The sequence below is a fragment of the Lepidochelys kempii genome, chromosome 14 (assembly GCF_965140285.1).
Source record: "Lepidochelys kempii isolate rLepKem1 chromosome 14, rLepKem1.hap1, whole genome shotgun sequence".
Lineage (NCBI taxonomy): Eukaryota > Metazoa > Chordata > Testudines > Cheloniidae > Lepidochelys > Lepidochelys kempii.
The window spans coordinates 22,773,768-22,789,468 of NC_136393.1; the positions used below are offsets into that span (position 1 = coordinate 22,773,768).

The 15,701-nt window shown below is 40.4% G+C and overlaps 1 protein-coding gene across 5 annotated transcripts in view; it reads left to right on the forward strand.

Annotated features, from left to right (window-relative positions):
- The window catches only part of STX8 (syntaxin 8), a 175,618-nt gene that overhangs the window by 104,658 nt on the left and 55,259 nt on the right, over positions 1-15,701 (forward strand). For 4 of the 5 annotated variants that reach the window (XR_012154742.2, XM_073310277.2, XM_073310279.2 and 1 more), the window contains exon 7: positions 9,258-9,359. Coding sequence is in view for 4 of the 5 variants with exons in the window: in XM_073310277.2 (XP_073166378.1) it covers positions 9,258-9,359 (102 nt within the window). In the remaining variant the exon portion in view is untranslated. Of the gene's footprint in view, positions 1-9,257; positions 9,360-15,701 lie in introns of those variants that run through there. The other variant, XM_073310280.2, reaches the window with a different exon arrangement.

Sequence of the window (15,701 nt, forward strand, 5' to 3'; positions counted from 1 at the left end):
TTATCAAAGCCTTTGGTCAAGTAGATGAAAACTGCATACAGGTCCATATTCTGCTCTAAACATTTTTCCTGGACTTGCCTTACCACAAAAATCCTGTCTGTAGTACTGAAAGCTCGTCTGAAACCACATTGCGCTTCAGATAGATTCTCAGATATGTTCACAATGAGTCTGTTCAGTAGAATGCAAACTAGTATTTTCCCTGTTGTACAGAGGAGAGAAATGCCTCTGTAGTTTTTGCTGCCTTTGTTTTTAAACAGTGATACAATAATAATAGCGTCTTTAAAATCTTGTCGCATTTCGTCTTCTTCCTAAATACTACTGAAGATGTAGTGAAACACCTCGATAGTCTTTGGGCCTGCTGCTTTGTACAGTTCTGCTGGAATTCTGTCCTTTCCGGACGCCTTGCCAGAGTTCAGTTGTTTGATGGCTTTCATAACCTCTTCAATTGATGGAGGGAGGTCAAGATCTTCTTTGATGGGTTTCTTGGGTAATACTAAGTAGAAAGTATTTAACAGTTGCTACTAAGGCCGGTGTTTCCATTTTTGAGAATAAGACTTTGAAAAGGAATATGCACCGTTTATATGGTAGATAAGTGATTGATCCTTTACAAGTTCACTGCAGCCATCAATATTGCTTTGAATTTGCCATGACTGATGTAGCATGACAAAGAGCTAGCTTTTTAATCCTTCTGGTTTACCAAATGCAGTTAAGTTCTAATAATTAGGCTCAGATGGATGGTGCAGTGATGGATTAAAAGTGTAATACTTCTTTAAAAATGTTTTTTCAGTTTTAAAAAAAGTATGTATGTATGGTGCCTTATGGCTTCAGCAAGGTATCTTGGGCTAAACTGAAATAAAACCTAAACACATTTTCCTTCGTATTTTTTTTTAAATGGTTCCGTTATACACTATCCTCCCTTATATACCTCTGTCTGGCTGGGCAATAGTAGATGGAGCTCATTTTGAGGCTGTCAAGTCACTTTACTTTACTTTCCTATGAAGGCTGCTTTTTATCAGTACATGGTTGTCCTTCCCCATCCTCCAGGAGCTGGTCCTGTACTTTCTCCCTCCTCTTCTGGTTTGGGAACGAGTGACCAATAGTGGAGCCTGGCTTTCTTGCAGTGCCACAAAATGCACTATGCCGAGGGATGAAACATTGACCTTGCTTTAAAATAAAATAGTGTCAGGCAATTCAGAACACAGCAATCTGCCTACTTATCCACACAGACCACCAAGAATTCATCCTCTTCCCACCCTTGTCTACCCTCCTCACTGTCTTTTCTTTGGTCTTAAGAGTTGTTCAGGGTTTTGGCCCTTATTTACAAATACCTATATGGGATTAATTCATGTTACTTGATGGTAACCTGAATTAATCCCAACCTGTTGTAATCTTCATAATCATGAGATCCATGACAGCTAGAGCAATGGAATTGACAACCTGAAGAGCAAAAGTCATACACAAAGAAGGAACTTTTGTGGCAATTGTCCCATACAGAGACCATCTTGTGTTCACCTTGGTAAATCGGTAAAGCGCTCAGAAAGCATTGTGACACTGTGAGATGAGAATCTAGATCTCTGAATAAAACCTGCCACTACAATTTACAGCCCAGATTTTCAGAGTTTGTCTTCAGAAACGTTTTCAAAATTTCCAGAAATCTGAATCTTTAGAAGTCCACATTTCTCTGCTGCCACCTTCCAAAAAAGGGATCAGAGGCTGGTTGGTGATAGGTGTTCGTATGCTATGGAGTTTCACAGTTAGCTATCTCCACAATTCTTCCTCCAGAAACCTGTGTAGTTACTTGGGTCACCCAGCTCATCATCTGGGGTTTGAAAATGGCTGCAATTCTTGGTTTGGTAGTTGATCACTTTGAAAATATCAAGGGAATGTGTGTGCATTTTTAAGGGAGGGGTCCAGTTTTATTAAAGGCCGGTCAACCTGCTTGGAAGGCCAGATCACATCATCAGTTTTTAAGCAGAAGTTCACATTGATATAAATGGTACAATGCAATCTAATTTCTAACTGATTTAATGCATATTTTGTGTTGTAATAAGCCCCCAAACTTCTCCCACTTCAGCTGTGCCTGGATTACTGAAACACTTTAAGTGTTTACAGCACATTTTATCTTCTGTTCGGTGATCCTCCTTTCCTGAAAGAAAAATCTCAACTAATTTGGGTGAGTTGGCAGTTAGTGGGGCATCTTTAAGTGTGGTTTGCAGTGCAGTGTTACAGCAACGTCCTTCATGAGGTCAATGGCAACCTTTCAGTGTTCAGCTTGCTTTCCCATTCTGCTGTGTAGGAAAATAGGAAGCTTTCATTCCTTTGGTTGTCTATCAATCTCTGCCTATTTATCTGTGTTCCTTCACTGTAAAAGAGTGGTGGTGGGAAGAAACTTGCATTGAAAAGATAAATGTTATGCTGGGCGGAAGGGTGCCATGGATTCGTCTCCCTCGGCACCCTTGGTGGATAATCTGATTCCTGCCAGTAGTCTCTTTCCTACAGCCGGCTCCTGCTACCTAGAAATATATAGATATTGTAGCAGTAAAACAGAGAGTTGAAAAATCTACCTTCTAAAGTAAATATACATTGTAGTCAAATCATACTTTATTCCGTTCAGCAATTTCTCTTAATATACATGATGGTCAAGCGCTCTTAGGAGTCTGAACTGAACTGGGACAGTGGAGATGGAGGACGTGCGTTGCCCAAGCAGTGGTGCTTACAGGTTTTATTCCTTTAAAAGGCTGTGGGGTTCTGGGGGAGGGGCACTGCTTGCTACACCTGTTTCAAGAGGTATAACCCACTCTCTCCCAGTACAGTCATCAGAGTATGTGTAGGAACACAGACTTCCTTCCTGTTCCCAGAATTGCCCTCTGCTGGGGTGGCTAGGTCTGCCAAGCGTGTTGGTTTCTCCTGCTGCCCTTTACATCACAGCCTTTTGGGCCAGATTATGCTTGGCCTCCTAAGCAAGTGATTTGGGAGGGGGCTCTTTCTGCTGTCTTTGCCCCCTTCTGTCGCAGCACACCTGTACAAGGGAGGCCTCACTTAGTCCTTAGCACTTATGGGTATTAAGTTTTGCCAGGAACTTCGTGGAGCTCATTATCTTTGTTAAAAATGTTGTACTAGAAGATTAGGACACTTGTGTGGTGTTGTACTGGAATTGCAATGAAATTGGCTCAGCTGAGCTGATTCCATTTATATTTAAAGCAAATGGTGACATAAAATCTTTGGGAGTTCAAAACGTTTCACCCAAACTAGATGCAGTCCAGCTCTTTGGAACAAAAATCTCTCTCTCTCTTTCTCTCTCTCTCTCTCTCTCATATTTATTTTTATGGGGACATGAGTCATTGCTAATATCCTGATTCAGGTAGTGTGGGACGAGAAGGATTTAGAAAGGATACAAGCATAATACCTTGAGCTTTCAGACAAAAAACACTCCTGGTTGCATTTGTTTCTCCTCATTTAGCTGCAGCCTGTTCGCCAGGATGTTTTTCAAGGAGGATCTGCTTGGTGTTGGCAAAGGAAAGTATCTTATTTCCCAAGCGTGCTTATCATTTTGTCCTTGACAACGATGGGAAACTGAATTGTGAAGGGAACTTTCAGCACGCTTTTTTTTTTTTTTTTTAAATTTAGAGGCAAACATGAGAAAACTCTCCTCTGCAATGCATGCAGCATTGTGCTGGCTTCCTGTGTGCCCCATCACACAAAACAGATGCAGCTTTCCAAAAGTTCTGTCATTGCAGCCTTTAGGCTTGAGGAGGGGGAAGAAGGAAAGGGAATTAACATCCTGAGCTAAACCCGTGATTCAAACCTTGTGTCTGAATAAGTGGTGGTTGGGAAAACAGTTTAAGATGAACAAACAGCAAGATCTTCACCAGTGTAAAAATCACTCCTAGATAAGGCTACGTTTTAGTTACGGGTATTCTTAGTAAAAGTCATGGACAGGTCATAGGCAGTAAACAAAAATTCACAGTCCATGACTTGTACTATAGACCCCCTGAATAAAACTTGGGCCGGGTCGCTTGGGTGCTGGGGTGTGTGGGCCAGGGTCGCTGCAGGTGCTCGGAGGGTTCGCCTGGGACTTCTGCTGGTGCTGGTGGGAGGGCACAGCGGTGTGCAGCCCGGGATCCCTGCTGGTATTGGGGGGTGAGGGGGCGGCGGCGTGTGCCGCCCGGGACCCCGCTGGTGCTGGGGGATGGGGAGCTGGAGGGGCTGGCAGGCTCCGCTACCTGGATCCATGTGTCCCTACGCTTCTAGGGGGAGGGAAGGCCAGGGGGCTCCCTGTGCTGCCCCCACTACAAGCTCCGGCTCCGCAGCTCCCATTGGCCAGGCACTGCGCCAATGGGCTCTCTGGGGGCGGCGCCTGAGAGCGCACACAGCACGCAGACCCCCTGCCCCATCTGCCTAGGAGCTGCAGGGACATGCCGGCCACTTCCGGGGAGCTCCCCAAGGTAAGCACCACCCTGCATCTCAACCCCCTGCTCCAGCCCTGGGACCCCTCCCACACTCATACTGCCTCAACAGCAGCTGGTGCTGCTGGCCCAGAGGCTGCCTGATCTGCTCAGGCAGCCCCAGAGCCAGCTGCACCAGCTGCTCCAGAAGTCATGGAAAGTCACGGAATCAGTGAATTCTGTGACCTCCGTGACAGACAAACAGCCTTACTCATACCAAATGTAAATACGGTAGAACCTCAGAGTTACGAACTGGCCAGTCAATGACACATCTCATTTGGAACTGAAAGTACACAATCAGGCAGCAGGAGAGACCAAAAAAACCCAAATGAATTACGGTACTGTTAAATGTAAACACTAAAAAAAGAAGAAAAAAAGTTTTTGAGAAGATTTGACGAGGTAAGACATTGAGATGGTTAAAAGCAGCATTTTTCTTCTGTATAGTAAAGTTTCAAAGCTGTATTAAGTCACTGTTCAGTTGTAAACTTTTGAAAGAACAACCATAATGTTTTATTCAGAGTTACAAACATTTCAGAGTTACGAACAACCTCCATTCCTGAGGTGTTTGTAACTCTGAAGTTCTACTGTTGTTGTTTCATTCTGTCCCAGGTAAATATACAATATTCCTGTTGGTTTGTATAAAAATGCTACTTTGGCATTGGAGTAATGAGCAGTCTAGATGAGGAGAACAAACGGAGAATGGGGGAAATGGGAAGAAAGGCAGAAGTAGCTAATGCCTGGCCATAGAGCTCCGTTAATATAAACATTAACTAGTTTAATAGAGGGAAAGGAATACAGATGTAATATTTTAAGATTCAAAAGTAGTACAGGATTCTTTTCAATTCCAGTTCCTTGTCGCCTAGAGATGACTTAGACCTGATGCTATGCATTTTTGCGCTAAAAATGACTATGGGGGAAGCTTTCTAAATTTAAAAAAAAAAAAAAAAAAAGGCAGTAACATCCTTAACTCCTGTTGACGTCCCATGAGAGCTAAGTACCTCCCTGCCACTTGTGCTTATGGAAATCTCCCCCTGTTACTTCATAGCTACTCGGTCAGCTATGTACAAAGGAGAAAATCATGAAGTGAACTAAAATCTTGATTTTTTTTTTTTCTCCGTGTAATCCACTGACATGGTCAGGCACAGATTTAATTTCTTTGTTTCCATCCACAATTGCTACTTGGGATGGAGGAAAAAATAGATATAGTGGAAATATGCATAAGGAAAGTTTATTTTCTTGCAGCAAATGCTAGAGAATAATTTGTTGCCCAAGTTTTATTTTTTTCATACATCAATGGAAAGCTTGTGTCTGGTTCTAGATGTATAAAATAGTGTTTTCTAGAAATCATAAGAACAAGTAATGACATTAACGGTGTCAACTGTGCTTAATTCTGCATTCCTTACACACCCAAAAGGTCTTGTTCACGTTCATTAAAAGTCTTGGGTTATTTGTGTGCACCATTTGTGTACAGAGCAGAGAGGAACTTGGGAAATCTCTTGTTTAAAATAGCTTACCATAATACAGTCAAAGCAATAAAGGTCTCACACTGCATTTGGTAATTGCACTGTTTAACCCTCAGTCAGTGTGTAAACAGGGTATTATATGCATTAAAAAATTAGCAGGATATTAACATATTTCAGTATCACAGATGTAACATAATTCAATTTTGCTCTTCTTTCTTTTGTCTTTTTTTCCTCAGTCAATTAAGTCTTGAAGTTTCATTAGCGCTGTAACTGAGAAATGCAATACTAGGATCCTTTTGTGCACAAATGACTTCATAAGTCACCACCTGCCAGTTGACACTCCAGTGAGCCCAGAACTTATATGAAAAGATACTGAATTGAATTTATTAAGACCTTGATCAATAGCAGGGAAAGTCCGAGAAGTGTAATCAGAGGAAGATGTGCTGAAACCTTATGCAGTTTCTGGCTGCTGTCCCTCTGCTAATTTGTGCTCCTTGATTTCATTCATTTCACATGAAACTCATTCCTAACTGCATGGTAGAAATCAGTTGAAATGTAGAGGATTCACACATCCAGAAATAAGTAGTGTGTACATTTCTAAACAAAATCTAGAGGTGCTGACCATTAAGAAAGTGATCTGAATTCTATTTCTAGTTGGCAGGATGAATTCTGAGGAAATTTTAAATGGCAAAGTGGTCTTCTTTAAGGTCTGTGAGAATAGCTTTGTACCGTATGCCTAGATCTTCAAAATTGGGTGTGTGTAAGTTTTGGCACCCTCTTCTGGAAATCTCAACCCAGGCTTTTCACCTAGTTTGGTTTTTAGGACAAGGATACATCCAATGAGTGCATGGGACTGGGCAAGGCTTGGCCTGGAATTTCGTTGTCCTTCTGTTAAAAAGTATGTGCAGGAGAGCCCTCTTCCAGTTAATCAGTGTGTTGTTTTTGTTTTGTTTCTTCCACCACCAAACAGCTTGGCTATAAGTGGAATTGCCATTTGTACATTGCAGTGTATTGAAACAATGTGAAACTTTTTAATTTTGTCCTGCTGCAATCACTGCAGTGGAACTAATGCTTGCAGAAACATTTACAGAAATTGCAATTGTGAGCCTCTTCCATAAGAATATATAGGAACAGCCAAGCTGGGTCAGACTAGTGGTCCATGTAGTCTAATATCCTGTCTTCTGACTGGGCAGAGCCAGATGCTTCAGAGGAAATTAAATAGAACAGGGCAATTTATCGAATGACCCATCCCCTGTTGTCCAGTCCCAGCTTCTGGCAGTCAGAGGTTTAGGGACACCCAGAGCATGAAGTTACATCCCTGACAATTTTGGCTAATAGCCATTGATGAACCTATCCTCTATGAAATTATCTAATTCTTTTTTGAACCATTAATACTTTTGGCCTTCACAACATCCCCTGGCAACGAGTTCCACAGGTTGACTGTGCATTGTGTGAAGAAATATGTACTTATGTTTGTTTTAAACCTCCTGGCTGTTTAATTTCATTGTGTGACCCTTGGTTCTTTTATGTGAAGGGATAAATAATGTTTCCTTATTCACTTTCTCCACACCATTTGTGATTTTATAGACCCCTATCATATCCCTCTCAGTTGTCTCTCTTCTAATCTGTACAGTACCAGTCTTTTTAATCTCTCCGCATGTGGAGGCTGTTCCATCCCCTAATCATTTTTGTTGCCCTTCTCTCTACCTTTTCCAATTCTAATAGATCTTTTTTTGAGGTGGGACAACCAGAATGGCATGCAGTGTTCAAGTTGAGGGCATACCTTGGGTTTATATAGTGGCATTCTGATATTTTCTGTCTTATTATCTATCCTTTTCCTAATGGTTCCTAACATTCTCTTTGCTTTTCAACTGCTGCTGTACATTGAGCAGATGTTTTCTGAGAACTCCATGATGACTTTGAGATTTCTTTGAGGTAACAGCTAATTTAGACCCCATCATTTTGTGTATACAGTTGGGATTATGTTTTCCAATGTGCATTACTTTGCACATGTCAACATTGAATTTCATCTGCCATTTTGTTGCCCAGTCACCCCGTTTTCTGAAATCCCTTTGCAACTCTTCACAAAGAGCTTTAGACTTAACTATCTTGAGTAATTTAGTATTGTCCACAAACATTGCTACCTCACTGTTTATCCCTTTTCTAGATCATTTGTGAATATGTTGAACAGCACAGATCCCAATACAGACCACTGGGGGACCCCATTATTTACCTCTCTCCACTGTGAAAACAGACCATTTATTATTCCTACCTTTTGTTTCCTCTCTTTTAACCAGTTACTGGTCCATGAGAGGACCTTCCCTCTTATCTCATGACTGCTTACTTTGCGTAAGAACCTTTGGTGTGGCACTTTGTTAAAGCTTTCTGAAAGTTCAAGTACACTATATTAAGTACATCACCCTTGTCAACATGTTGTTTTGACATCCTCAAAGAATTCTAATAGATTGGTCAGGCATGATTTATATCGCAAAAGCTGTGTTGACTCTTTCCCAACATATCACAGTCATCTGTATGTATGATGATTCTGTTCTTTTTAGTTTCAACCAATTTGCCTGGTACTGAAATTAGGCTTACTAGCCTGTAATGCCAGAACACCTTTGGAGCCTTTTTAAAAATTGGGGTCACATTAGCTATCCTCCAGTCATCTGGTACAGAGGCTACTTTAAGCAACAGATTACATACCACAGTTGTTAGTTCTGCAATCTCATATCTGAGTTCCTTCAGAATTCTTGCGTGAATCCCATTTGGTATTGGTGACTTATCACTGTTTAATTAATCAGCTAGTTCCAATACCTCCTCCGTGGACACCTCAGTCAGGGATAGTTCCTCAAATTCATCACCCAAAAAAGAATGGCTCCATTGTGGGAATCTACCTCACATCCTCTGCCGTAAAGTATGCATTTGGCCTTTCTGCAATAGCCTTGTCTTCCTTGAGTGCTCCTTTAGCACCCTGATTGTCCAGTGGCCCCACTGAGTGTTTGGCAGACTTCCTGCTTCTGGTATACTTGAAAATATTTTTGCTGTTTAGTTTGTGTGTTTTGCTAGTTGCTTTTCAAATTCTATTTTGCCCTGCCTAATCATATTTGTACACTTGTCTTGCCAGGGTTTGTGTTCCTTTCTACATTCCTCAGTAGAATTTGACTCCCAATTTCCTAAATGATGCCTTTTTACGCAAACCACCACCTTTAGTCTGCTGTTTAATGGTGGGGCCATGTTTCTGGTCCTCTTGCTGTTTTTTTGATTTGGGGGTATACATTTAGTTTGTTTGGAAGTGATGCAAGAGAACATCAGATATTAATTGTTGTGTTTTGCTGCTCCTTTTCCCCAGAGATCATCGATGACCTCACCAATTTGGTAGCAAATACGGATGACAAACTGCGCAGTCAAACCCGGCATGTGAAGATGGTGGACAAAAAGTCAACTTCCTGTGGTAGGAAATGGCTTGTGTACTTCTATACTCATATTAAGTTCACAGGAACAAATTTATCCCTGGTGCCAAGAAAGTTGTATGTGCTGTGGTTTCCCTCTCAAGAAAATTCTTGATATTGTTAATTGATGAGATTTAAAATGTGGCTGACAAAGGTAACAGTGTTCATATAATATAATTAAGCCCCCTTAAAGTATCTGACTAATTACCACATAATTTTCTGGTTATAAAATAGCACTATACAAAATCAATGCAGTACACTTTAAATTGATTGAAAATTGGATAACTGATCTCAAAAAGTAACTGTAAATGGCAAATCATCATTCAGTGCTGGGAGGGGATATTTCTAGTGGGGTCCCACAGGGATTATTTGTTGATCTGGTGCTATTCAGTATCTTTATCATTGCTCTGCAAAACATAAAATCATTGCTGGAGAAGTTTTCAGTTTACACCAAATTGGGGGAGTGGTAACTAATGACCGGTCAGTTCTACACAGCGATCTGGATCGCATCATAAACTGGGAGCCTCACTTGAACATGTATTTCAATACCACTAAATGCAAGGCTGTGCGTTTAGGAACCAAGAATCTACGTCATATTAGTCGGATGGGAGACTGTATTTTGGAAAGCTGTAACTGAGAAAAGGACATGGAGGTTGTGGCAGAAAATGAACTGAACATGAGCTTTCAGTGTCATGCGGTGGCTGAGAACAAATGTGATCCTTGGATGAATGTCAAATAGAAATGGTAATATGGCATTGTTGAGACCATTACTGGATTACTGTGTTCATTTTTGTTGTCCACAATTTCCAAAAGGGTGTTGACAACTTAGAGAGAGTTCAGAAAAGAAGTACGAGAATGATTTTGAGCTCTAGAAAACCTACCTTGTAGTGACAGGTTTCAGAGTGATAGCCGTGTTAGTCTGTATCAGCAAAAAAAACGAGGCGTACTTGTGACACCTTAGAGACTAACAAATTTATTTGGGAATAAGCTTTCGTGGGCTAAAACCCACTTCATCAGTTGCACGGAGTGGAAATACAGTAGGAAGATATATAGATATAGATACACACACACACACAGAGAACATGAAAAAATAGGTGTTGCCATACCAACTGTAACGAGACCAATTAATTAAGCTGGGCTATTATCAGCAGGAGAAAAAAAAACCTATGTAGTGATGATCAGGATGGCCCATTTCAAACAGTGGACAAGGTGTGAGTAGGGGGGAAGGTGAGAAGGTGTGAGTAGGGTGGAGTGAGAAGGTGTGAGTAGGGGGGGAAAATTAGCATGGGGAAATAGTTTTTACTTTGCGTAAAGTTTTTTTTCTCCTGCTGATAATAGCCCACCTTAATTAATTGGGCTCGTTACAGTTGGTATGGCAACACCCATTTTTTCATGTTCTCTGTGTATATATATCTTCTTACTGTATTTTCCACTGCATGCATCCGATGAAGTGGGTTTTAGCCCACGAAAGCTTATGCCCAAATAAATGTGTTAGTCTTTAAGGTGCCATAAGTACTCCTTGGTTTTTTCCCTACCTTATAGTGAGACACTAAAAGAGTTCAATTTATGTGACTTAACAGTGAGAAGAGGGCTAGGAGGACACTTGATTAGTCAATAAGTGCCTATATGAAGAAAAGATGTTTTTTGTTGATAGAAGGTTCTTTAATCTAGCAGGCAAAAATCCACTGGCTGTACAAATTTAGATCAGATTAAGGCATAATTTTTAATAGAGGGTAATTACCATTGGAACAATTTACCTAAGGATGTGATGAGTTTTGTTGGATGTTTTTTTCTATGAGATATTATGCTCTAGCTCAGTCAGAAGTTATCGGTTTGATACGGAAATCACTTGATGCATTTGTATGGCCTGTGTTATGAAAGTGGTTAAGCTGGATGATCATAATGGTCTCTTCTGGCTTTAAATGTATGAATCTGTGAATTAAATTGAACTGCTTGTTTTCAATCTGTTTTAGTGAAGCTCAGATGCCAACTACAGATTAGTTTGGCAGGGGAGTACTTTTCCACCTAACCCAAAAATTATCAGCTGTGGAAAGAATCATAGATATGACTGACATTTTTATTTTGTAATTCTTTTGTATGTTTGAAACTCAAAATCTAGGCAGGCTAAACAAAATTAAACTTAAAGTAGTATCTGATATATTTGCTCCTGAATCCTGCCAATTTCTGTGGTTTTACATTTGTTTTCAACCCGGGGTCTGCAGATTATGTCTAAGATTTCCAAATGGATTCACACCTCCATTCGAAATTTTGTTAGTGGTCCACAAATGAAAAAAGCTTGAAAAATCAATGTTCTGTATAACCGTGGGAAACTGCCAAGCTAAATGACAGTTCAGGGGAAATAGTGAAAATGACTGCTTATGGAATGCTATCAAACAATATCTAGTGTGTCTAATAATTTCTCAGCTCTTAGATATATTTTCCCCCTTTCTGAAAGTTTCTTAATATAAATATAGTATCCAGACAATGTTGCAAGATAATTAATCCCTCCCCAACAATTTAAGGTAGCGACTGTGATACAGGTTTTGAGAGTATGAAGCTGTAAAACGTGGAAATTAGGAGGATACACAGACTACCCTCTTACCCTGTCCGCATTGGGAAAAAAATTCTTTGGGTGAGGAGGTCTGCCTGCTTCAATACTGCCCTTTTGAATCTACCCCAGTGGGTCTTCCTGTGTTTGCATAACAATTTGTGCATACATAAACAATAGACTGGCCTCAAATAGCTAGTTACTCTTTGGCTGTCTGATCATTCGGTTATCTTGTAATAACTGTGCTAGGCAGTACATACAGTAGAACCTCAGAATTACAAACACCTTGGGAATGGAGGTTGTTCGGAATTCTGAAATGTTTGTAACTTGGAACAAAATGTTATTGTGGTTCTTTCAAAAGTTTACAACTGAACAGTGACTTAATGTAGCTTTGAAACTTTACTATGCAGAAGAAAAATGTTGCTTTTTAATGTTCTTAATTTAAATAAAACACGTTTTCTTGCCTTGTCAAATCCTTTTTTAAACTCTCCCTTTATTTTTTTAGTAGTTTACATTTAACACAGTACTATAGTTTATTGGGGGTGGGAGGGGTTTGTTTGTTTTTGGGGGTCTCAGCTGCTGCCTGATTGTTACTTCTGGTTCCAAGTGGTGTGTGTGTGGTTGACTGGTCAGTAACTCTGGTGTTCGTAACTCTGAGGTTCTACTGTAGTTCTAACATGTTACTGTTAGCATTTCTCAATCATTCTCCCCTACTGCCAAGCATGCCCAGCACAAAAAAGATTTAAAGTCAGAAAATGTTTTCAATGTTGTAGCCATGTCGGTCCCAGAATATTAGAGAGGCAAGGTGGGAGAGGTAATATCTTTTATTGGACCCACTTCTGTTGGTGAGAGAGACAAGCTTTCAAGCTTCACAGAGCTCTTCTGTGGGTCTGGGAAAGGTACTCATACTAAACAATCCGTTCAATCTTGTGTTTAGCTGTGACGCTCTGAGTACTTTTCCTAGAGCTGAAGAAGAGCTCTTATTTCACCCACTGTGTCTCTCTAAAGTCAGAAAAAGCTCGCAGATGAACATGAGCTTTTCTAAAGAACTGACACCTCACAGGTAACTTTGCAAATCAGTTTTAGAAGTATGGGGCCCAATTCTGATCTCAGTGACGTTGGTTTAAATGCAGACTAACCCATTGGCTTTCAGTAGGGTTACTTTGGATTTACAAAAAATAATTGTGATCTCTTTCTCTCTCTCTGGCTGGCTCTCCCACACCCTGGTTTTTTAATCCTTAACATATTTGCATGAAAACAGTATCTTTGTTATTCTAGCTCTTATCTCTTCCTGTGAGTTGTGCCTCATTTTAATGTCTTTTTCTGACAACTGTCCTTGCAGAGGATTCTGACTTCAGCAGAGGAATAATTTAAGAGCATAATATAATATATTAGTGTGTTTGACACGGCATCATCAATATTCGTATTATCGAAGAACGTTAGCAGCCAACGTAGTAATAAACCAGAGAATCCCTGATGCAGTCAGAACTTTACGTGAAGTTCACACACACACTCAGTGTTTCTGTGGCTGTCCTATTTCTGTGAACAGAATTTCAGGTTCCTTAATGGACTTTGTCTCCCATCAAGTGGTGGGATTTATGCGCTAGTCTTGTCTATGTATTGAGAGAAAACTGGTTTTAAATGAAGAGATCTGTTGATGGGGGTTGTTGCAAAGAGTTGCTACTTTATTTTTACTGTCTCATTGGTTATGTACAATTGAGATAGAAGAATTAGGGTTTTTATTTTATTTGCCTTGCAATTGGGATTTTATTGACACCTCAAGTGGAATTCTCAAAAATGCTCCACATCGGTCTGAATATAATAAGAACATAAGAATGGCCATACCGGGTCAGACCACAGGTCCATCCAGCCCAGTATCCTGTCTACCGACCGTGACCGATGCCAGGTGTGCCAGAGGGAGTGAACCTAACAGGTAATGATCTAGTGATCTCTCTCCTGCCATCCATCTCCACCCTCTGACAAACAGAGGCTAAGGACACCATTCCTTACCCATCCTGGCTAATAGCCGTTAATGGACTTAACCTTCATGAATTTATCCAGTTCTCTTTTAACCCTTGTTATAGTCCTTGCTTTTACAACCTCCTCAGGTAAGGAGTTCCACAGGTTGACTGTGCACTGAGTGAAGAAGAACTTCCTTTTATTTGTTTTAAACCTGCTACCCATTAATTTAATTTGGTGGCCCCTAGTTCTTATCTTATGGGAACAAGTAAATAACTTTTCCTTATTCACTTTCTCCACACCACTCATGATTTTATATACCTCTATCATATCCATCCTTAGTCTCCTCTTTTCCAAGCTGAAAAGTCCTAGCCTCTTCAATCTCTCCTCATATGGGACCTGTTCTAAACCCCTAATCATTTTAGTTGCCCTTTTCTGAACCTTTTCTAATGCCAGTATATCTTTTTTGAAATGAGGGGACTACATCTGTACGCGGTATTCAAGATCTGGGCGTACCATGGATTTATAGAAGGGCAATAAGATATTGTCCGTCTTATTCTCTGTCCCTTTTTTAATGATTCCTAACATCCCGTTTGCTTTTTTGACTGCCGCTGCACACTGCGTGGACATCTTCGGAGAACTATCCACGATGACTCCAAGATCTTTCTCCTGATTAGTTGTCACTAAATTAGCTCCCATCATGTTGTATGTATAGTTGGGGTGGTTTTTTCCAGTGTGCATTACTTTACATTTATCCACGTTAAATTTCATTTGCCATTTTGTTGCCCAATCACTTAGTTTTGTGAGATCTTTTTGAAGTTCTTCACAGTCTGCTCTGGTCTTAACTATCTTGAACAGTTTAGTATCATCTGCAAACTTTGCCATCTCACTGTTTACCCCTTTCTCCAGATCATTTATGAATAAGTTGAATAGGACTGGTCCTAGGATTGACCCTTGGGGAACACCACTAGTTACCCCTCTCCATTCTGAAAATTTACCATTTATTCCTACCCTTTGTTCCCTGTCTTTTAACCAGTTCTCAATCCGTGAAAGGATCTTCCCTCTTATCCCATGACAACTTTAATTTACGTAAGAGCCTTTGGTGAGAGACCTAGAAATCTTTCTGGAAATCTAAGTACACTATGTCCACTGGATCCCCCTTGGCCACATGTTTGTTGACCCCCTCAAAGAACTTTAATAGATTAGTAAGACATGATCTCCTTTTACAGAAACCATGTTAACTTCTGCACAACAATTTATGTTCTTCTATGTGTCTGACAATTTTATTCTTTTTACTATCGTTTCAACTAATTTGCCCAGTACTGACGTTAGACTTACCGGTCTGTAATTGCCAGGATCACCTCTAGAGCCCTTCTTAAATATTGGCATTATATTAGCTATCTTCCAGTCATTGGGTACTGTAGCTGATTTAAAGGACAGGATACAAACCATAGTTAATAGTTCTGCAGTTTCACATTTGAGTTCTTTCAGAACTCTTGGGTGAATGCCATCTGGTCCCGGTGACTTGTTACTGTTAAGTTTCTCAATTAATTCCAAAACGTCCTCTAGTGTCACTTCAATCTGTGATAATTCCTCAGATTTGTCACTTACAAAAGACGGCTCAGGTTTTGGAATCTCCCTAACATCCTCAGCCATGAAGACTGAAGCAAAGAATTCATTTAGTTTCTCCGGGATGACTTTATCGTCTTTAAGTGCTCCTTTTGTATCTCGATCGTCCAGGGGCCCTACTGGTTGTTTAGCAGGCTTCCTGCTTCTGATGTACTTAACATTTTATTACCTTTCGATTTTTTGGCTAGCTGTTCTTCAAACTCCCTTT